Below are 25,671 nucleotides of genomic sequence, written 5' to 3' on the forward strand. Positions count from 1 at the left end.
GTACCATTGTGTCATCCAATAGTCCTTGAGTATTAGCTATAGCTGAACTTCTTCTGTGTTGGACTGTACACTTTAGTATACTGGGTTCATCCTCTTCATTTGAACACCATGGAAGGAACATCCAACATAAAACAATGAATGAGACACTTATTTCTATCTAGTCGAAACGATCACTTCAGTATTAAAACATAGAGGATAAAAAGAATAGTTGTAAATGAAAAACAGTTTTGCCTATATTTATGAAATAAGGTATGTTATCAGGCAAATATGTAACAACACATAAGAAGGACCATCCTCTCAACTCAACAAAACATTGTATTGATGAACTGTTCCTACTATGATGAATACAACGATGTGGAGAATGGCATCGGGATGGATTTAGCTATTCAGTGGAGAATGGCATCGGGATGGATTTAGCTATTCAGTGGAGAATGGCATCGGGATGGATTTAGCTATTCAGTGGAGAATGGCATCGGGATGGATTTAGCTATTCAGTGGACAATGGCATCGGGATGGAATTAGCTATTCAATGGAGAATGGCATCGGGATGGATTTAGCTATTCAGTGGACAATGGCATCGGGATGGAATTAGCAGTTCAATGGAGAATGGCATCGGGATGGAGTTAGCTATTCAGTGGAGAATGGCATCGGGATGGAATTAGCTATTCAATGGAGAATGGCATCGGGATGGATTTAGCTATTCAGTGGACAATGGCATCGGGATGAATTTAGCTATTCAGTAGAGAACGGCATCAGGATGGATTTAGCTATTCAGTGGAGAATGGCATCGGGATGGAGTTAGCTATTCAGTGGAGAATGGCATCGGATTGGATTTAGCTAGAATTTTATTGAACTAACCAGAACAACTCACCAAAATATATTTGGCTGTTCATTGGAACCGACCAGCCAATCTTCCGACATCAGGTGAACATTTGGTTTGATATCGAAAAAACCCATTAGGGTGTGTTTGACTGTATGGTGCTACCGCTAGCTTTCATACATTTCCCTATACGACGCTACAAGGATGAGTCTTGATGGGAGGCGGAAACGTCTTTATTGCCATCCAACATCACATGTGAAAGTTGTGTTTGGATGGTTTGTAGTTCTAGATAAGTTTTCCAATACCACTGTAAACTCATAATAATTTGTTTTGCTGGCAAGTGGTGTTTTCCAATACCACTGTAAACTCATAATAATTTGTTTTACTGGCAAGTGGTGTCATCTCTTCGCGACAATGCCTCGAATGTGAAGACACAAGAATGTTTGCAGCAGTCTACCTACACCAAAGCAGACGCATCATGCTTTTCTTAATCAGTGGTACCGACCAGCCATCTGTCTCCCTTAAATTCCAAGTCCGTTAATAGAACAACAGGGTGGGAAGTATCTGCCATCCACAATGGTACAATTTGAGCCAGTTGTCTTTTTTCGACACCAAGTTGGTCTCACAAGGATGTGTCCGAGGGCTGATCAGTGGTACCGGCCGCGGCTGATAAGGGGTACCGGTTATCAAGCTGTCCGTCTTCCGACATTAATTTGAAGGCATCAGGACGTATTAAGTTAATTACAGACAGCTAGATTTGTAGTCTCCTTAATCATGTTGAACTACCAGCCATCTCATCTGTCCTTGACATGACTAGAATAAGTTAGCAAATTCAACGGCTATTAGTTTCCTGTTAGTCTTCTAATATCAATTCAACTCTACTTTAATTTTGACAAGCTGTACAGGTAAGTAAACTGCATCCCCAATATACAGTATCCCACCTAACCTTGCTAACGATCGTAGTGCAAAGATCGACCTGGCTGGGCACTGAATTGTCCTTCCAATTGGCTGGACACTAATTTGTCCTGCCAGTTGGTTAGGCACTGAATGGTCTAGGCGACTGGCTAGACACTGAATAGCCCCGCGACTGGCTAAATACTGAATTGTCCCGCGACTGGTTAAACACTGAATTGTCTCGCCGACTGGTTAAACACTGAATTGTCTCGCCCACTGGTTAAACACTGAATTGTCCCGCCGACTGGCTAAACAATGAATTGTCTCGCCGACTGGTTAAACAATGAATTGTCTCGCCGACTGGCTTTAAACACTGAATTGTTCCGCGACTGGCTAAACACTGAATAGTCCCGCCGACTGGCTAAACACTGAATTGTCCCGCCGACTGACTAAACACTGAATTGTCCCGCCGACTGGCTAAACATAGAATTGTCCTGCCGATTAAAACCACATAGACAGTACAACAGGGATAAATATTCAGTATATACAGCTGTAATAACAACTAAAACGGTTTGATTTATGAAGCATTTATTTAATAAGAATAAAGGCACCTCCATTTATCAACAGTAAATATATGAATTATATCACGTGTATATCTACTTCATTCACCTATTAACGCCCATACTGTTTAATGTTCCTCAAACACATGAAGCCACGGTCTCCTACACAATCACAGAGAGACTTTCCTACATCACTAGGTATGAAGCTATATGTCCTATTGTTAATTGTCCATGAAGACAAGTATAGCACAATAGGAAGTGTACACTGGTACATTGTATAATGATAGAATTACAATTAACAAGGGTATACATAGTAGAGAACTACCATCTAGATACACTCAAGATTGTCACGGCCACACTACCAGAAACAGTACTACTCCGGCACTGCAAGTGTTTTACTTAGGAAACAGCGCTACTCCGGCACTGCAAGTGTTTTACTTAGGAAACAGTACTACTCCAGCACTACAATCGTTATATGTAAGAAACAGTACTACTTCAGCACTGCAAGTGTTATAAGTAACATCATCTAATTTTATCAATGGAATGGCACATCACACGAACTACAAATTGTTTTATGCATCATATACTAATAAATATGCAGTTACAACAATAACTTGGGTTTAATTCTACAAAGAACGCCAGTCTTACTCTATACTGTTAACTTACAGAAAAATGTTTCATTTTTTACTGTCAGATATATACTCAATGAAATTATTAATTTGATACTTATATACTAATCAAGATCAGGTATATTATATTATATAACTCTTTTTAGTAATCAACACATTCATCAAGTGAACATTCACCCTTACAGTATGCTACCAAATAATATTCTTGTTTAACAATTTATACTCCCTCAGTTCCAGGCAAACATACCATTTGTATAGGAGCAGAACAGGAACCTATCTGTTATCAGTTGTTACCTTAAATCAATTTTAAATTGTAAAATTGTAATTAATTTTATATTAATTCTTTTTTACATAGAATAATACCTTATAGCCAGTACTTTTTGCAGGGTAGTATTTTCACGATTTTCTGGGAAATAACTTATTATGCAAAATAAAGCTTAGCTAGTGTAGGGACCTTATATTAGTCTAGAATGTCACTAAACATGTGACCTTAAATGTAATCCTCGAAAATATATAAAGTTGTAGGTAAATTATTATTCTAATCCCCAGATTGCCCAAATTTTAACTTGTGAAAATTTAATTTCTATTTATCAGTAAAAATTGTAAAAAAACACACACAAAAACTGCATAAACGTCTGGATATATGGTAGCAAAACAATACAAAATATCACATAACAGTAGTGGGTTTAGAATGATGATCATTAACAGCCACTGAGTATGGTCCCTAGAGAGAATTATACATCTATTGAATAAAAATACTGTATTCGACTCAATAAGCGCCCAGGGCGCTTAAAAAATTGACAAGCGATCCCAGAGGGATCTTGGCACCCACCAAAGAATGATCTATATCTGACAAAGGAAAGATGGATCTTTTCTCTACTTTTTAAACTTTTTCAAACATACTACATATAAAATTTGAGACAGATCGCTTCAGTACCTTTTGAGAAATAGCGGTAACAAACTTCAACTATCAAAATCCAAGATGACTCCTTGGCGGCCATCTTGTTGATCAATCGGTCCCAAATCACAATATGCACAACTAGGGCCCTAGGGGATCGGAACCTACATGTGAAATTTGAGAAAGATCCATTCAATTCATTCGGTCCCAAAATGCAATATGCACAACTAGGTCCCTAGCGGAACCTACATATGAAATTTGAGACAGATCCCTTCAGTACTATCTGAGAAATAGCCATAACAAACTTTTAACTATCAAAATCCAAGATGGCGGCCTGGCGGCCATCTTGTTCAACGATTGGTCCAAAAATGCAATATGCACAACAAGGGTCCTAGGGGAACCTACATATTAAATTTAGAAAGATCCCTTCAGCACTTTTTGAGAAATAGGGATATCAAACCTTAACTATCAAAATCCAAGATGGCCGCCTGGCGGTCATCTTGTTTTTCCGATCAGCCTCAAAATCTGTATGGCACAAATAGGGACCAAGGGTAACCTCCATGTGAAGTTTGAACAAAATTCCTTCAGTGGTTCTCAAGAAATATCGATAACAAACTTCAACTGCCAAAATCAAAGATGGCTGCCTGGCGGCCATCTTGTTTTTCCGATCTGCCTCAAAATCTGTATGGCACAACTAGGGACCAAGGGTAATCTTCATGTGAAGTTTGAACAAAATCCCTTCAGTGGTTCTCAAGAAATATCGATAACAAACTTCAACTTCCAAAATCAAAGATGGCTGCCTGGCGGCCATCTTGTTTTTCCGAACAGCCGCAAAATCTGTATAGCACAACTAGGGACCAAGGGTACCCTCCATGTGAAGTTTGAACAAAATTCCTTCAGTAGTTCTCAAGAAATATCGATAACAAACTTCAACTGCCAAAATCAAAGATGGCTGCCTGGCGGCCATCTTGTTTTTCCGATCAGCCTCAAAATCTGTATGGCACAACTAGGGACCAAGGGTACCCTTCATGTGAAGTTTGAACAAAATCCCTTCAGTAGTTCTCAAGAAATATCGATAACAAACTTCAACTGCCAAAATCAAAGATGGCTGCCTGGCGGCCATCTTGTTTTTCCGATCAGCCTCATAATCTGTATGGCACAACTAGGGACCAAGGGTAACCTCCATGTGAAGTTTTGAACAAAATCCCTTCAGTAGTTCTCAAGAAATATTGATAACAAACTTCAACTGCCAAAATCAAAGATGGCTGCCTGGCGGCCATCTTGTTTTTCCGATCAGCCTCAAAATCTGTATGGCACAACTAGGGACCAAGGGTAACCTCCATGTGAAGTTTGAACAAAATCCCTTCAGTAGTTCTCAAGAAATATTGATAACAAACTTCAACTGCCAAAATCAAAGATGGCTGCCTGGCGGCCATCTTGTTTTTCCGATCAGCCTCAAAATCTGTATTGCACAAATATGGACCAAGGGTAACCTCCATGTGAAGTTTGAACAAAATCCCTGCAGTAGTTTTTAAGAAATAGTGATAACAAGCATTGTTTACGGACGGACGACGGACAGCGGACGACGGACCACGGACGCAGGGCGATTTGAATAGCCCACCATCTGATGATGGTGGGCTAATAAAAATGAAAAGGTACTAATAAGTCGAAATTATTGCAAATCTATACCGTTTTATGTAATTTTGGTCCTTATTTATGCATGGGCAATTGAAATTGAGGCCTCAAAAAGCGGGAGGGGCGCTTATAGGGACATGGGCGCTTATTGGGTCGAATACCGTATAACTTATTTCTCTGATCTGCCCCTATAGAGCCAGGTATTGTTAATCCATTTCTTTGGGTTTGTGTCACATCTAAAATCCTCACGTGAATACATTATTCTATAATTCCGCATCACAAAAAGATTCAAATGACATTATTTTTATCATATTTTTGATTTAACACTTAACATATTTTTCCCAGAAATAGATCAGGTAAAATTCATTGAAAGGAGATGAGTAGTTTCAGTAATTAAAGAAGTCATACAATATACAATGTATTAATAATGGACACATAATGATGCACAATGATGGACAAGACCCAAGCTTAAAGGCATCAAATGACTTGAAGAGAAAAAGAAAGAAAATAATTTCGGAAACATGAAATACGTTAAAGGAAAACATCTCATTCAGCAACACACAAATACAAAGCACAATATCGACTCAACCAGCAAGTCGACTACATTTCAGATTTCTGATCATTAAGTGAGGTTGTATTGGTTAAACAAATCATTTTACACACAAAACTGGTTCTAGATTTATAAATATCAAAGAATATTAGACCATATCAAAATCTATCCACATGAAAACCAAACATTCATATATCTTTTAAAAGGAAATTGGCCTTTCCACAAAGATTTACTTGACAGCTAGCTAAGAGGATAATGATGGTCGTTGGACCTGACGGAACAGAGGCATGTTATGAGGACAACCTAACTGAATGATAATATATAACCCTGTAAACTTCAATATCCCATTCATCACATTCCAAATATATCTACGATGCTCAGGTGATATGGTAGCCACGCTACTATGCAAATAAATGTCGTAGTATACACAATGCAAAATACAAAGTCAAGTGTGTTACACAGACCGTTTGATTGACAGATGGCAAACCGTCAATTAATTGATGAATGTGAGATTTAGAACATATATCCTAAAATATCTCATCATTTCAACACACGTGTTCATATGTACTACCATTTTTTTTAATTACCCTATCATCAGTATCCATATTTGTGTCATCCTTCAACAAGTCTTAACATCAACCAGCTCTACACGAGAAAGACAATTCTGGCAGACATGTAATATAGAATTATAATCTTATAGAATTCTGTAAGTAACATGTATATATATTAAATATAACCTTTATTTTAATGGTTTTGTTACAGGCTATTGGTATAAAAGTGAGAAACATTCATTCACAATCAACATCATTATCATATATTCTAAATGATATTTATTAAAACAACCCTTATTTTCAGACTCAAAAGCATTAAATTGTCAAATAATGATGTGAAATGGAGCACTGATAGAAATAAACATGTGAAATAACACAACTTGCACTACAACGTACATGTTTGACAGCTCAATTTAAATCATTAATAAATTGTCTTGTATTATATATCAAATAATAAAGGTTGAAAATTTAATTTTTTTTTTTAAAAGAAAAGAAAATGAATAGACCATATAAGAAACTAAGAAAGTGTAAGTTACTTAGTAACTTCAGATTTAAAAATGAGTTTCCCTTATGGGAGTAGTTTTAATTTCAAAGTACACTTTGTACACTCTAGAACATTCTATATTACTTATGACTCCTATTTAAACAGATCGATTCAGTACATAAATCTTGGCATTTTTTCATCTTGAAAAACATACATACACATGTACACATGTAGTTGCTTTTAATTTCATTTGCTTGAATTTATATTTAGGATTTTGAAAGAAAACTACAATATACACATGCATGAGGTGGGAGAAAAAAGTCAACACATGATAAGAATATTATATGCAAAGTAGGGGTAGAGGATACATATTTCACTTACACCACAAATATTACATAAAACATTGAAGTTTGAGGAACATAACCGTAAACTAGGATGAAAATTGCACAAATTAATTAATTAATATAAATTCTCAATATACATAATATAATTCTTACTAACTAAATGTTGATCTATTAACATTTTTTTATCGATAAATGATATATATGCGTAATAATTCATGGAATATTGAACAACAGAAATAACAGATATACAGGTATTTCATAATCTACTGTAAACTAACTCATTTTTGAGCAGACTTAATTTTGCTTTTTGATATATACCTAGTAACTATTTCACTATGATTTAGTTACCAAGTACATGATTTCCAGATTAAAAGCTCTACTGCAATTTCAATGAAAACTTTTTTAGCAGTAATTGGTTTTCATGGGTTCTGATTTCCCATAAAATAAGCAGAATTTAGTGGCATCCAACCATGAGTTTGATTACAGTAGATTACAGTAGTTGATCTAACATAGTAGTAGTATATCACAAAATATGGCTGTATTATATAACTTTTAAGATGTTATTTATTCCTCATCACCCTATACTGTTGCCTGGCCACTTTGTGCTGGTTAATCTCATAAGTGTTTTTGGCTTAGAATAATGTGCTGAGATATCAAAACCACATGAAAAACTTGGAATTATAGTAGAAAAAAAAATAAGTTAAAGAAATTCATATTTAAACACTCTTCAAATATTTTTTTTTTTAAATAATCATAATGTTTACTTATTTTAGTAAATTCAAATAAACTAAATAGACTAGAAACAATGATAGACAATGTGTATGCTGCAATTATTTCTATCTTTGATTACAGAAGTACCTGCCCTTGGTAATCAGCCAATTATTGGCAAATTGTTTGCTTGTAAGAGCTATGCCATAATATTAACACAATAATGCCTGATCACAAGGGCAGACAACTCTGTCTTAAAGACAATGGACGAGATATTAAAGAGGAACTCTAGGTGATTTTAGCAAAATATTAGTTATAATCACTTGTAATGAAAACGACTTTCCAGTACGTATATACTTATACATATTTAATATGATTAGTTGCTATATATTTTCAATCCCAAAGCTAAGCATCAATAACTCGCTTCCAGTGATGTTTGTGTGGAAGAATTTTAGTACATTTAACAAGCTACATGAAAACCTTGATAAATATTCAAACACAAGAATTATATAAATAGTTTTATAAGAAATACAATGAAATAATTTGAATTTTTTCGGAAATAATATTTGTATATAAACACAACAATTACACTTACTGTACAAAACAATTCAGTGAAAATTGATTCCACAGGTAGCTAAAAATCCCACAATAACACTTTTCCAGATTAAACCTTTAAACAGTTAATCTGATTAAAAGTCTTCTATTTAAGACCTGTATGTTACCTGAACAGCTGAAGGTACTGTGGTCCCAGCTGTCACACATTCTCAAATGTCATGAACACATTTTGATATTAGCTTAATGTGTGGTTCTTAATAATTGGGAGTTATTGGACCAGTTGCTTCAATTTGAATTTCAGAATGTATGAAGTTGTTATCTCTAATTTCTTAATCAACACATGTATATGTATATAGATTTTGATTTCATAGTTACTATTGTCCTCTCAGAATAGTGTTGTTTGGCAGTCTAAATTTTGAAGAGATGAAATCAATCTAAAAATTCAGATTCTCATTGGCTGATGCTAAAGATCATTTGAACATGAGCCTAATTACAGTACCATCAGATATGGAGGCATGGTAAGAGAGATACAAAGTCATAAATGGATGATTATAATCAACTAAAACAGGTCACTAACAGTTTATAATCATTTCCTTTACAAAGTCCGAAGTACTGGTGTAAAATGTGTCACATTTCAGATTTTAATCATATTTAAACAAGATTTTATCCCCTGAAAGTTGATGCAAAATCATCAAAATAATGCCCACAATCAGAAAGAACAAATTCTATGATTGCTAAAATAAAAGATCATCATTCTACAGAATAGTTTTACATCAAGTGGTTTAAGTTATAAAACTCTTCATCTTCCATGTTTGTTAATTTTAATTTCAAGTATCACAGATTTGAAGTTTCCAACATTTTTTGGGTATACTGTAAATTCTATACAGGCACAGTAAATTGCTGGAGTTGTATTACATTGTATGAAGTAGGAATACTGAGAACAACATCACAACAAAGAAAACATAACATTTCGCAAAAACAAATCAGATTCTTACGAATGAAAACTATATTAATTGCCATGATACATGTTTTAAGGATGTATCTTACGTATAAGATATACTCTACTGTACACAGTCCACAGAAACATATTTAGTTTCTAGAAAAGTAAAATTATATTGACCACATCTTCACTGTGCTGAAATATTATGATTTGAAAATTTTAAACTTTGCGTTACAATAAATAATTTTTATTTGATTATTTTTTAAATCAACATAATCGTATTTATAAAGAATTCCAAATACATCTACATAATATTCATAAAAAAATTTTGAAGCCATATCTAAATCAAATTTTATTCAGATATTTTTTTTCTGAAGAAAACAGAAATTTTTGCAAAATCAAATTCTGAGTGAGGATATATTACTTCAAATAAAGTTAAAACTTGAAGGTCATTGTGTTTACCAGCATTAATTATTTGAGCATTACCAAGACTGACTTAACATAAATTTAAACACTTAAACTGATTACGTAAAAAAATAAATAAAATCTCCAAAGATGGCAAACTACATCAGTCTGTATATTTGCAAGTATTTCTATATTTCTAAACCTTCACAAAAAAACTTTGTGGTGGCAATAATGAATATCCATACTTTTCAGAATAAGAAGGACTTCTTTATCCTGTATTGAAGACTTGGCGCTTTCAGAACACACTCCATCGTAGTAGCACTTTCTCAAATTTAGAGAAATGGAGATTCGTGCCAGCAAACTTTCCCATGGATTGCCAGCACTTTATACATTGGACACAGAGTTACACAAAATTCCACTGAACACTGCTACGCACTCTCAAACCTCTCAAGTGTTTCCTCTAGTTTTTGTGTTATCTGAAATTGAAAGTTAATACATAAGAGAGGATAAGTTAGCAGTATAAAGGCCGATTAAAATGTTGGTCACAAGTTTAGAACAGAATTATATCATTGTATACTGATATAAAACTATTAATACAGTTGTTCTTCAACATATTATCGAATTTACATGTAAACCCAAACCTTTTCTTTGATATTTTTGACCAAACACTTTAATGTGTAATTAGTTATTTTGAAGCAAGCAACTGCAATAGTGAAATTCCAGGAAAATTGGTTGTACAGTTACAATATAGTTATATAACAAACATTTTGGGACTTACAAACTTACTTTGTTATAACATATAATCTTTTAGAAACCTGACACAGAATGAACATTACTCTTTTATAACCATGAAATCCTGTTTGTTCTAAAACATGATTTACTGTAGTATTAAATTATATTAATAGAAAATTACATTGACAAATGTTCTGATATTTAGTGATCCAACATACTTTTACCACATGTTTAATTCAGAGATTTATGTCACTCTATTTGAACTTCAATGTGATTATGAAAGTTTTTCTTATAAATGTAACTGAACTCACATTTTTATAAAATGTTATTTGTTCCTTTAGGTAATTTTGCATCATGACTTTGTAATCCTGCACTCGCTCCTGTTGGAAATGTGACATTTGGGCCATGGTACCGTAGGTAATGATATCAGCTTTGTTCACCACCTTCTGCACGTCGCTCTCCGACATTTTGCCCTCTTTATGTTCATTCATGCATTCCTTTGCTCGACCCACGGCACCCTGTATAATTCATGAAATATTTACAATATCATTAATACCGTTTGAGGTTTAACAAATTAGGATTTATATGTACCGAGGCCCTATTAGTACTCAGCTCAGGCAATGAGTCGGCTAGCCAGAAATTCCTCATACATGTATGAAGTTTTTGCTTTACTTTACTTGTTTAATCATTATTAATTTATTTCTTAGCTGTTACATTTACAACTGTGTCTGGTTGGATTAGTGGAGGAAAGCCAGAGTACTCAGAAAAAAACAGCCTGCAGTCAGTACCTAGCACCTGGCTCATTCGAGTTTGAACTCATAACCAAGAGTAGCTAGAAGGTGGGTGGTAGAAGAGTAGAAACCTCAACTACTGGACCATCACCCCTCATGCTTTTCATTTTTTCATCTTTGAATGAGAATTCATAAACCAGTTAATGAAGAGGTCATTGTCTTGCTGGCATTTTTTTAAACAATGAATGCATATTTAATTAGAAGGTCATAAAGTTGATATATTTCTCAACAAAAGTTTAAACAATACCCAGTAATTAGAGTATTATGATTCCCCTATGATTGTCGGGATTTCTTCAGAAGCATACTATACCTCGTGTATCTTGAGGACATCTGGGTAAGTGCTCAGTATCCCCTTGTATTCATAAAGAACATCTAACATCGGGTCAAGGTCTATCCTTGGCTGAAAACGAAATAATCAATATCAATAGCCATTTTATTTTTCTCAGAATTTCAAACTGTTATGATGGAGGAATTAAATAATACTTCTAAAATCATAAAGTGCTTAAAGAAAAAAAGACATTATTTAATAAGAGTCTTGAAAGAATGTCATAAATATTTTGTCTGTATGCTGTTTTACTTTTAATCAACTAACAAGGCATGGCATGGACATGGCAGTATGCTAAAGACACACAAAAAAAACTATATATATCATTACCTGTTTTTCAAACATCTCTCCTATCTGGTTGTACGTATCACCCGTATAATCTATTGCTGCCGTCAGTCCACCTGAAACTGTTCATCACAAACATTACTCAAAATAGTTCATTGATGAAGGTGCTAGTCCTACAAGAATATGGCTGTCCTATTAAGTAAAATCTATTTTTATTTCACCGTAACTTCACCAAGCTGTAGCCAAATCACAGAGCAGCACAAAACCAAGTTGTCACAATAAAGTCTATGTGATTGATTGTAAAAATAACTGTTTGGCATAAAACGGGATCAAATCAATACTTTTCACAAAATCTCTAAACAAATTTAGACAAAAATAAATTTACAAATTCAAGAAATAAAATAAAGAAAATTGTATGTGGAATTCATATTATCAGTCTGCATTTTCATAAAAATTTGTATTCAAATTAAGTGAATTTCAGGCCTTGAACAGGGGAAGGGGGTCCTGAGCAAAATATGGTAATACGGAAATAAAGTAATACTTACAACTAGAGCTATCTAGATTAAAAGTTACTGCTAGATTTTTAAACGAATAACCAATTTTCTGGTATTCTCTTTTGTACGCTGAAAACGAGAGCAAAATAATCAGTCAATTGGGAATGAAATAATTATACTACTGGTAATTGAAATACAAAATCTTATAGTTAATTACTGTTGCTTTTATCAACATCTTAATTACCATTGCTTTTATCAACATCTTTAATTATTACAAGAAATTTGTTTTTTTTAAATATTGGAAAGTTTTTAAGGTTTTGCTTTATGACAAAATTAAAAGATTTGAAAATGATATCTTCAGTGATGAAAATTTAAAAGGGTTTTAATCAAATCCAGTTTTAATGTGTTTTTATTAAATCATTCAACAAGAGATAACGTATCCGGTACTCACGACCTAAATGTTTTTTCCTGTTCTCACTCATTACAGTTATAAGGCCCTTTACATTGTCGTCCATTCCCTTCACAAATTTACAAAACGTTTCCATCTTCTTGTCTCTGTTCAATTCAAAGTGAAAACAAGAAATAGTACCGTCATTAGTAATTATCAGTAAGCAATTAGATCTTTTTCTTTCATTAAATTTTCTATAACTCAAACTACAATGTATATATTGTGATCCCTTGTCAGTAGGTATCGATTGTTACGTCATTATTTTGTGGGTTCAATTCAAGCTGTTTTCTCAGAAAAGTATCTCAAATACATGACGTCATAATTAATACCTACTAGCAAGGGCAGATAAATCTGTAATATGCAAATACAGAATTGTAGTGTTTGAAACAGGAAATAGTTTAAATAGTATTGTCTGATATAAATATTACTGAAATATAAAAAATGAAAACAAGCAAGTAAAACAACTCTGTCCAGCATTTAACCAGACTGACCCAACACAACTGCCATCTTTGTAAAGATGATGAAGGAATTCCAAACAAGCTACATATGGATATTTACACATCTCTCATTTCCAGTTGGGCGACCGGCGTCCTCAGGAGAATGAAGAATTTTCCACCTGTGTATTCATCTTTTTCTGCTTTTCTCTTTCCTTCTTTCCACTTCTGCAATGACAAAGAATATAAAATGATTTGCATCTATCATGCATCTATCATATGTCTAACATTAATAGCTGCACATGAACTTATTACTATATACAACTGTACAAGCTTTAGTTTTAATACTGTAAACTATGTCCATCAAATCTTTCTCTAGTTTGTTCATGGTTTTCATTATATACCATAATAAATCTGGGCAAATATTACATGGAACAAATTAAAGATGTGACACATTAATGTAATCCTCAAACAAAACAAGAATTATGTGTAATTTTAAGTATCACCCGTACTGCATTGTTGATTTATTACACAACTATAATGGAATATTTAAAAGCATCTAAAAGTAAAACAAAATGAAGGAAAAGTGAAATGCAGCATAATTATGACCTACAGCCTCTGCATCCCACACCCTGACACAAATCTTGCAACAATTAGGTGTGTTGAGGATGATGTCCTTTAGCTATGTTTAAAGATTGGTTAGTATTGAACTTAAACTTTTTGAGAAACAAAGCTAAACGCAACACTTTATATTGAAATGTTGAGCACAACGCCAATATCGCTGCCAGCGGAAAAGTAATGTCAGAGTATCGTCTTCGTGACTATTGTCGTGGGCGATGAAATAAAATAGAAGATTTTCAGTGACCTACCTTATCGTTTGTACATGTGAGGAAATGATGGAAGACTTCGGAGCGAGATATCAACGGATGCCGCACCATTCTGTTGATCCATAACTGTAGTTGGTGCATTCTTTCTGTTATAAAGTCATCTTCATATCTCCCTACACATAGAAATCAATACAAGTCACAAAATCTTCATTAAGAGTTCTATTTCAGATTCATTAAGAGTTCTATTTCAGATTAAATACCTTGACTTGTGTTTTTTGTTTCCTTTTTTTTTTTTTAATTAAATGACAGATCAATTGCAATTGGTTCCTACTGTGAAACCGTTGTAGGTTTGAAAGGATGGAGATTATATTAATATATTATCCTTTTATCATGATTCATCTTTTAACTCCTATACATGCCAATTAAAAATAAAGAAATAGTTGCCGGTGTTAAATAAGCAATTAATGTTGTTAAAGGAGATATTCGCCCATATCCATGATTGTATTAGTGTGTGTAGATCATAAATCTCTGAATATGTAAACTTGATTGAGTCTTTAACATATATAACATAATGCAGAAACATTCCAACATTTAAAATGCAAGAACTGTTTATCAATTTTTTCATAATGTCCAAGTTTTTTTCAACTATACAAGTACTTGTGAGAGGCAATTGAAAGAAGTAAGTGAAATGCAGATAACATTGAGTGTAACACATATTACAAATTGGTAAGCAAATAATTAGCGCAAAACCTATAGAGAAATTGGCTATAGTAACAGATTTCATTAGTCTGTCAAAACAGGCCTTTGGTTTAAAAGTACACTCCAGTCCAGCGCTGACAGATATGAGATTAGCCTAAATCACTGCACACTTACAAAAAAGTCTGCTACAGTAGATCTAACCACTACAACAGATTGTTACAGAGAATACCAACCAAACCAAGTATTAAACTACAGCAAACCTAATGTGAGTGACCACCTGACACACCTTTTGTTATATCAATGATGAATTTACCCTCCAATATCATGCTCAATTAAAATCATCTCATGCACATTATTGTAGAATGGTCCAAATACTCTGACCATCTTGCTATATAGATTTAACTTTTTTTTTTTGTAAAATTATCTAAATTTTCTGACCATCTTGCTATAGATGAAGCAGATATTGCTAGCATTTAACTCATTTACACCTAAAGATTGATTTGGACTCTTCCATTTCAATTGCTGGAATAGTTCATTATAAATGTTCAGGGGTAAATGAGTCAATATGTTCAGGCCCCATAGGATTGATTATTATAAATGTCCAGGGGTGAATGAGTCAATATGTTCAGGCTCATAGGATTGATTATATTATAAATGTTCAGGGGTAAATGAGTCAATATATTCAGGACCCATAGGATTGATTATTATAAATGTTCAGGGGTAAATGAGTCAATATGATCAGGACCCATAGGATTGATTATTATAAATGTTCAGGGGTAAATGAGTCAATATGATCAGGACCCATAGGATTGATTATTATAAATGTTCAGGGGTGAATGAGTCAATATGTTCAGGACCCATAGGATTGATTATTATAAATGTTCAGGGGTAAATGAGCCAATATATTCAGGACCCATAGGATTGATTATTATAAATGTTCAGGGGTAAATGAGTCAATATGTTCAGGCCCATAGGATTGATTATTTTAAATGTTCAGAGGTGAATGAGTCAATATGTTCAGGCCCCATAGGATTGATTATTATAAATGTCCAGGGGTGAATGAGTCAATATGTTCAGGCCCCATAGGATTGATTATTATAAATGTTCAGGGGTAAATGAGTCAATATATTCAGGACCTATAGGATTGATTATTATAAATGTTCAGGGGTAAATGAGCCAATATATTCAGGACCCATAGGATTGATTATTATAAATGTTCAGGGGTAAATGAGTCAATATGTTCAGGACCCATAGGATTGATTATTATAAATGTTCAGGGGTGAATGAGTCAATATGTTAAGGACCCATAGGATTGATTATTATAAATGTTTAGGGTGAATGAGTCAATATGTTCAGGACCCATAGGATTGATTATTATAAATGTTCAGGGGTGAATGAGTCAATATGTTCAGGACCCATAGGATTGATTATTATAAATGTTCAGGGGTGAATGAGTCAATATGTTCAGGACCCATAGGATTGATTATTATAAATGTTCAGGGGTGAATAAGTCAAAATGTTCAGGACCCATAGGATTGATTATTATAAATGTTCAGGGGTGAATAAGTCAATATGTTCAGGACCCATAGGATTGATTATTATAAATGTTCAGGGGTGAATAAGTCAATATGTTCAGGACCCATAGGATTGATTATTATAAATGTTCAGGGGTAAATGAGTCAATATGATCAGGACCCATAGGATTGATTATTATAAATGTTCAGGGGTAAATGAGTCAATATGTTCAGGACCCATAGGATTGATTATTATAAATGTTCAGGGGTGAATGAGTCAATATGTTCAGGACCCATAGGATTGATTATTATAAATGTTCAGGGGTGAATGAGTCAATATGTTCAGGACCCATAGGATTGATTATTATAAATGTTCAGGGGTGAATGAGTCAATATGTTCAGGACCCATAGGATTGATTATTATAAATGTTCAGGGGTGAATGAGTCAATATGTTCAGGACCCATAGGATTGATTATTATAAATGTTCAGGGGTGAATGAGTCAATATGTTCAGGACCCATAGGATTGATTATTATAAATGTTCAGGGGTAAATGAGTCAATATGTTCAGGACCCATAGGATTGATTATTATAAATGTTCAGGGGTAAATGAGTCAATATGTTCAGGACCCATAGGATTGATTATTATAAATGTTCAGGGGTGAATGAGTCAATATGTTCAGGACCCATAGGATTGATTATTATAAATGTCCAGGGGTAAACTAGTCAATATGTTAAGGACCCATAGGTTTGATTATTATAAATGTTCAGGGGTGAATGAGTCAATATGTTCAGGACCCATAGGATTGATTATTATAAATGTCCAGGGGTGAACTAGTCAATATGTTCAGGACCCATAGGATTGATTATTATAAATGTTCAGGGGTGAATAAGTCAATATGTTCAGAACCCATAGGATTTATTATTATAAATGTCCAGGGGTGAATGAGTCAATATGTTCAGAACCCATAGATTTGATTATTATAAATGTCCAGGGGTGAACTAGTCAATATGTTCAGGACCCATAGGATTGATTATTATAAATGTCCAGGGGTGAATGAGTGAATATGTTCAGGACCCATAGGATTGATTATTATAAATGTTCAGGGGTGAATGAGTCAATATGTTCAGGACCCATAGGATTGATTATTATAAATGTTCAGGGGTGAATGAGTCAATATGTTCAGGACCCATAGGATTGATTATTATAAATGTTCAGGGGTGAATGAGTCAATATGTTCAGGACCCATAGGATTGATTATTATAAATGTTCAGGGGTGAATGAGTCAATATGACCAGGACCCATAGGATTGATTATTATAAATGTTCAGGGGTGAATGAGTCAATATGTTAAGGACCCATAGGATTGATTATTATAAATGTTCAGGGGTAAATGAGTCTATATTTTCAGGACCCATAGGATTGATTATTAAGTAGAAGTGTGAATGGAAATTTCAAGAGCTATCTACTTCCATGATTCTTTCCATTTGTTAATTGTCTTACCTGATCACACACTGATTGCAATTAATTTATTATTATGATGAAGTCATATTTGTTAAACTTTACAAATGAATATAGCCATTTAAAAGTACCTCATTCTTCACCCAAATAATACAACCAGTTGATGATTTACTCATCCGATTAGAAAGAAAAAGAACAACTAAATGACTATCAACTACTCACCTGAGCGGCCTAACAATGAAACAATGGACAAATGAGATTAAATTATCATGAGATAATGAGGGGAGAAGAGGCTATTCAGAGTTATCTCCTCTTGTGATTATAGCTTGTATTAGTATCAATTGTTACATGTTTGAGTATACGTCACTCTGCACAAAAATTAATGACGTAACAATCAATGCCTTCTCTCAAGAGCAGATAACTCTGTAATATACAAAGATTGAATACAATAAAACCTTGTTAATTCAAGGTTGGTAGAACCATGAAAAAACTCTCTGCATTATTTTGTAGCAGATCTTTTTGAGTTATCATGAGAGTGAATTAACAAGGTTCAGTTGTAACTACTGTAAACCAATTTTCTTTTGTGTGCTTTTTACTTTTGCAAATTTCGCAATCAACGCATGAAAGTTTATCTCTGCGAATCAACATCATGGCTTTTGAAAGGAATTTTTCGAACAATTTTTAAAGTCTGGGAATGTTAATCTTCTCGAACTTGTTTTGAATTGAAACTTTGTAACCGTGAAAGAAAATTGGTTTACAGTGTCATGAAGTCATAATGCATGGGCAATGTAACTAAAGTTATGATGCTGGCAAGGTGATGAAGACTAAATGAAGGAAATGGAGAGGCTATCTACATCCTCAAATATGGCCATAATACAAATTATAATGATAATAACCAAGAGAGACAACCAAGTAAGAACTCTTCTTATTGTCATCAATGTTAAATGCCTGAATTGCCTAAATTTGAAGGAAGGCAAAATAAAATATTCTGTTCCGTAAGTAGCAAAGACAACACCCCATATGTGAACAGACTTTTCATATCGTATTGTGGCATAACTTTATATACCAAAACGTCATCATCTAATAAAGTCATGCCAGTCAGAGTAAACACTCTGATGCAAAAAAACCTGAGAGATAGAAATCATTCTGGGAACTTTGTCAAAAATGCTATTGAGGGAAATATCTGTAACAGTGCAGCAGATATTTTTACACTGTAAGTAAATCAATACCATATTTAAAACCATTCAGAATTCAAATCATTTAACTTGAGGTCACCACTCAACACTTATGTAAATCAAGGTCTGCAGTAGGGAGAATAAGGATGTGATTAACTTTGGTGAAATTGCTGATGGTGTATTTTGTCTCTACTAAATAATTTCTGCAAAAATCAAGTTGAAATTTCTAAAATATATCTACTTTTCTGGATCTGTTGAATCAGGGTTTAAGGGTAAAGGTATTATACTGATGCTTGTGTGGTAGTGCAAAGGCCATCTAAGGGATACCGATCAAAAGGTTAATGTGTAGCTGTTTGGGTTTCATGTCACAACAAAATAAACCCAACAACAGAGGTGCCATGAGGGTATAGGTCTGGGTAATAGTCATTGGAGAATAGCCCACAACCAAAATCAATTGCTAAATTTTAATACAGTGTATATCACTTTTTTGATCATTGAAGTAATTGGCTGTTAGATATAATGCGATACTTTGAACGTTTCATGTATTTATCCTTATATATCATCTTTAATTTTTTTAAACCAATACATTTATATGTATCTTGAAAAGAAGCTTGCACATAATAAAATTTATCTCAAATCTACCAAACTTTTTAAAACTTTGAAATTCCAAACTGGGAATACATGATTAGGATTGTACTGATTTCTATGCAGGATTTGTGTTTTGGGGTAATGGGTAGGCTAAGAAACTGGTCCTTCACACAAAGAGTGACCATCATTTGACAAACCTTTTTTCATCCCAGTGGTAGAAATTGACCCGATCCCAACTGAAAATATTATTAAAATGAACAAGTATCCTAAAACAGTGCCTCAATTCTACTTCACATGTCTAAATCTCTTCTAATTTTAAACATAACTACGTAATATGACAGTTTCAATATCGTAAAGTATAAGAGATTAATAGGATTAGTTCAGGTGTAACTTCACCATCACTTCAGGGTGGGACATATTCAAACCATTTACTATCTCAAAACCATGATATCAATATGTAATCCACAGATAAGTTTCCAGTCTGTATGATTGATGAGGCAGAGTTCATGTGTTTATATATAAAGAGTATAAGTCCCTCATCAAAAGTTTAAGAACAGGAGGTGTGTTTGAACTATAAAGACTAAATAATAAAGCAACAACTGTAAGCAGTGAACCTATATTATTCTATGCCCGCCACAAACATGCACTGTACAGTATATATGGTACAGACAACAGAATGGATGATATATCTACAGTGGTAACAGAAGCTAGGAGGCAATCACGATATCACTATCCGTAACTATTAGTTACTAAATACAAGCTTAGGATTAATTAAATGTATAAATGAACAGAATACCTAATAAATCATTTGTTCTATTATTGAGTTGTCAGAAAGGAATAAAATTATTACACATTTTCGTTCAGTTATCAGGCAAATAAAAGGGTAAAGCCATTTTAAACATAGGGTAGCAATTGGCTAAGTTCGATCATACTGAGAATGTTTGTGTCATGCCAATTTTATTACTAACCATAATCCTTCAAGGAAAATGCTCATAAATGATACATAGTAATATCAAAAGACAATTGCTGATTTTTGTAACAAAATGGACAAAAACATCAGTATTAAGATTACATAATTTTCTCTGGTAGTTGTAAACAGGTACCCTGGCCTCCCACCAACATATAAGAAGTCTAAACAAGAGCCCAAAACCTATGTGGAGTTTCAAAACAGATGCAGAGGTTTTTAGCTTAGGATAAAAACAGTAAGTATCATTGATGATATGTACCCGGTATAAAAGTGTGTAGAGTGTAATTAGAGGTGTAGATCGTTAGACGTACCTGATATTGCCTTATCTGGTAGAGGTGGGATGGGGATACAGGCAAACTTCTCCTCTAGTCTCTCATGTAACCAATCAAAATGTTTGTATCGACGGCTCACCTGGATATTACTGAACTGTAAACAGATTCTTACAATCAGTATATATGAAAATTTTCAAAAGTTCCAAGGGCAAAGATAATGACCATAAAGTAATATGTAACCCTTTATCAAAATCTTAACCTTCTGATTTGCTGATCAAATATTTACAGCCATATACATCCATGTTAAAATTTAATGCATAAAAAAAAGTTTTTATCAATAAAATAATATAAGAATAATATAAGAATAGAATAATATACTAATATATTATATTGTATACAAAAATAATTCACTCTTACTATATATTATTGGTACAAGATAACACTGAAAAATACTGATCCCTTTGGAATGTGATATTTTTCAAGTTGGCCAAATGTTAAGCTGTAGGTTGAATACAATGGTCTATATACTACATGTATGATTTGTAATGAGACACACATCTTGACCCAGATTAAGCTATGGTCCAAGCAGAAGGGAGTGTGACCAGTATGATAATCTTAGACAGGATATAGTAGGGTATAGACAGCAGAGGGTAACAATACAAAACTCAATAACATGAGGGAAATTATATACAGTTCCTCGCTTTAACTGTCACACCAAGTTTGTTTTTCAGCTAGGAAAGGGTGGCTTCTCACTTTTAGGAATAGGTATGTTCTTTAACTTATGTCTCATGCTCTTTCCCAGAATATCATCTGGGAACATTCAGAAACAATACCAGAGGGCATGTTTCGTGAATCATCCAGGAACATTCAGAAACAATACCAGAGGGCATGTTTTGTGGAGGACACTTACTGAGGGTGTGATCTGATAAGCTATGAAACTTTTAAGGCCTTTTAATTTGCTCTCCTTCTTGGGCGACGTAACCTCACATGTGAATCTGTCTGTCGGTGCCGGCCAAACTGGTCCATCAGCTGTCTCCTAAAACACAATCATAGCATTGTATATCATAATGGCCAAACCGTAAGCTTTTCATTTTTCAGCAGAAATAACATGTTTGGTAAACACTCACAAACAGTTATAACTTCCACTTTACATTTCACAAAGAGAAATTCAAAGGAAAGTTTCATAGGTATTCCAGTTATTTCCTCTTGGATAGATCCTCATAATGAGTAAGATATTTCTCTCATAAATACTTCACAGGGTTGTCCTGTGGTTACTAGGGCAATGACAGTACAAGACAGCTAACACACGCTAGACAATTATGTGACATCATTATTACATAGGAAGCACTGTGATATAATCAACATCACCAATCTTGACACATGACGACATTCCAGTAATAACGACACAACGAAATACTACACTACTAAATAACTAAAAATGACAATTTTCTTATCAGAATGAGACGTAACCACTTGCTTACCAATCAAAATTTTTCATTTGGGTAAAGGTCTAGATATCCCTATCAACTTGAAAGACCCATGTAAAATTAACTTGGTCAATGGAATACCATACTTCATTAGAGATTGATCGTATACACAGAGGGTTACGTGGGTACATGAGCCTAACTTTTAGGTGCAGCTTATTTACCACTGCGACGTATGTGAACGAAAACTAAACAAAAATTTAAAAAGGCCTTTGCGCCTTTTACACAGGTGTGACTTATTATCCAGAAAATTTGGTAGTTATAGTTAAGATTTTCTATAATGGTGATGAAGTCGTTTTCTAACACATTCTGTACCTGACATACATCTTACTGTAATGGTGATGATGTCGTTTTCTGACACATTCTGTACCTGACCCACAACTTACTGTAATGGTGATGATGTCGTTTCTGACACATTCTGTACCTGACATACAACTTACTGTAATGGTGATAATGTTGTTTTCTGACACATTCTGTACCTGACATACAACTTACTGTAATGGTGATGAAGTCGTTTTCTGACACATTCTGTACCTGACATACAACTTACTGTTATGGTGATGATGTCGTTTTCTGACACATTCTGTACCTGACATACAACTTACTGTAATGGTGATGATGTCATTTTCTGACACATTCTGTACCTGACATACAACTTACTGTAATGGTGATGATGTCGTTTTCTGACACATTCTGTACCTGACATACAACTTACTGTAATGGTGATGATGTCATTTTCTGACACATTCTGTACCTGACATACAACTTACTGTAATGGTGATGATGTCGTTTTCTGACACATTCTGTACCTGACATACAACTTACTGTAATGGTGATGATGTCGTTTTCTGACACATTCTGTACCTGACATACAACTTACTGTAATGGTGATGATGTCGTTTTCTGACACATTCTGTACCTGACATACAACTTACTGTAATGGTGATGATGTCGTTTTCTGACACATTCTGTACCTGACATACAACTTACTGTTATGGTGATGATGTCGTTTTCTGACACATTCTGTACCTGACATACAACTTACTGTAATGGTGATGATGTCATTTTCTGACACATTCTGTACCTGACATACAACTTACTGTAATGGTGATGATGTCGTTTTCTGACACATTCTGTACCTGACATACAACTTACTGTAATGGTGATGATGTCATTTTCTGACACATTCTGTACCTGACATACAACTTACTGTAATGGTGATGATGTCGTTTTCTGACACATTCTGTACCTGACATACAACTTACTGTAATGGTGATGATGTCGTTTTCTGACACATTCTGTACCTGACATACAACTTACTGTAATGGTGATGATGTCGTTTTCTGACACATTCTGTACCTGACATACAACTTACTGTAATGGTGATGATGTCGTTTTCTGACACATTCTGTACCTGACCTACAACTTACTGTAATGGTGATGATGTCGTTTTCTGACACATTCTGTACCTGACATACAACTTACTGTAATGGTGATGATGTCGTTTTCTGACACATTCTGTACCTGACATACAACTTACTGTAATGGTGATGATGTCGTTTTCTGACACATTCTGTACCTGACCTACAACTTACTGTAATGGTGATGATGTCGTTTTCTGACACATTCTGTACCTGACCTACAACTTACTGTAATGGTGATGATGTCATTTTCTGACACATTCTGTACCTGACATACAACTTACTGTAATGGTGATGATGTCATTTTCTGACACATTCTGTACCTGACATACAACTTACTGTAATGGTGATGATGTCGTTTTCTGACACATTCTGTACCTGACATACAACTTACTGTAATGGTGATGATGTCGTTTTCTGACACATTCAGTACCTGACATACAACTTACTGTAATGGTGATGATGTTGTTTTCTGACACATTCTGTACCTGACATACAACTTACTGTAATGGTGATGATGTCGTTTTCTGACACATGCTGTACCTGACATACAACTTACTGTAATGGTGATGATGTCATTTTCTGACAAATTCTGTACCTGACATACAACTTACTGTAATGGTGATGATGTCGTTTTCTGATACATTCTCATTCTGTACCTGACCTACAACTTACTGTAATGGTGATGATGTCGTTTTCTGACACATTCTGTACCTGACATACAACTTACTGTAATGGTGATGATGTCGTTTTCTGACAAATTCTGTACCTGACTACAACTTACTGTTATGGTGATGATGTCGTTTTCTGACACATTCTGTACCTGACATACAACTTACTGTAATGGTGATGATGTCGTTTTCTGACACATTCTCATTCTGTACCTGACCTACAACTTACTGTAATGGTGATAATGTCGTTTTCTGACACATTCTGTACCTGACATACAACTTACTGTAATGGTGATGATGTCGTTTTCTGACACATTCTGTACCTGACATACAACTTACTGTAATGGTGATGATGTCGTTTTCTGACACATTCTCATTCTGTACCTGACCCATCATGAAGGCCTCACCTCCTGCCTTAGCAAAGTGGGAAAATCTGTAATAAACATGATCAATACAGGATCAACAATTTATTTACATGGTCATGATGTTTGGTGAAAATGGTTTGCATAAAGCAATAATACAAATATCTTGTACACATGCTCTTCTTGCTATATGTAAGTTGTGAATGGAATCAAACTTCAATCAAATCTTGTAAGTAATATGGTTAGTATACATACTGAGCATTCCTAAAACTTGTGGTTGACTGTTTTAACTTTGTTACTTGTTAAATATCCATCCCTGTTTTAAAAGACCACACAATACTATACTATCACATATAACCTGTTAAAACTTTTCTTCACTGTGCCATACTTTGACACATTTATTATTACCTGTTAAAACTTTTCTTTACTGTGCCATACTTTGATATATTACCTGTTAAAACTTTTCTTCACTGTGCCATACTTTGACATATTACCTGTTAAAACTTTTCTTCACTGTGCATTTTCTTCACTGTGCCGTACTTTGACATATTACCTGTTAAAACTTTTCTTCATTGTGCCATACTTTGACATATTACCTGTTAAAACTTTTCTTCACTGTGCCATACTTTGACATATTACCTGTTAATACTTTTCTTCACTGTGCCATATTTTGACATATTACATGTTAAAACTTTTCTTCACTGTGCCATATTTTGACATATTACCTGTTAAAACTTTTCTTAACTCTG

At 34.2% G+C, this 25,671-nt stretch overlaps 1 protein-coding gene across 2 annotated transcripts in view; it reads right to left on the reverse strand.

Moving 5' to 3' along the window:
- Window positions 1-2,285: 2,285 nt before the first annotated feature.
- The window catches only part of LOC138329534 (sorting nexin lst-4-like), a 40,246-nt gene continuing 16,860 nt past the window's right edge, over window positions 2,286-25,671 (reverse strand). Inside the window, exons 6-17 of one of the 2 annotated variants that reach the window (XM_069276595.1) lie at window positions 24,900-24,993; window positions 21,895-22,020; window positions 21,024-21,138; window positions 19,943-19,981; window positions 14,352-14,482; window positions 13,607-13,710; window positions 13,052-13,155; window positions 12,652-12,729; window positions 12,152-12,228; window positions 11,807-11,896; window positions 11,017-11,223; window positions 2,286-10,449 (exon numbers count right to left, since the gene is read on the reverse strand). In XM_069276595.1, the coding sequence (XP_069132696.1) occupies window positions 10,402-10,449; window positions 11,017-11,223; window positions 11,807-11,896; window positions 12,152-12,228; window positions 12,652-12,729; window positions 13,052-13,155; window positions 13,607-13,710; window positions 14,352-14,482; window positions 19,943-19,981; window positions 21,024-21,138; window positions 21,895-22,020; window positions 24,900-24,993 (1,213 nt within the window). In that variant the 3' untranslated portion in view covers window positions 2,286-10,401. The remainder of the gene's footprint in view (window positions 10,450-11,016; window positions 11,224-11,806; window positions 11,897-12,151; window positions 12,229-12,651; window positions 12,730-13,051; window positions 13,156-13,606; window positions 13,711-14,351; window positions 14,483-19,942; window positions 19,982-21,023; window positions 21,139-21,894; window positions 22,021-24,899; window positions 24,994-25,671) is intronic. The other variant, XM_069276596.1, reaches the window with a different exon arrangement.

Source organism: Argopecten irradians, chromosome 8 (genome assembly GCF_041381155.1).
Source record: "Argopecten irradians isolate NY chromosome 8, Ai_NY, whole genome shotgun sequence".
NCBI lineage: Eukaryota > Metazoa > Mollusca > Bivalvia > Pectinida > Pectinidae > Argopecten > Argopecten irradians.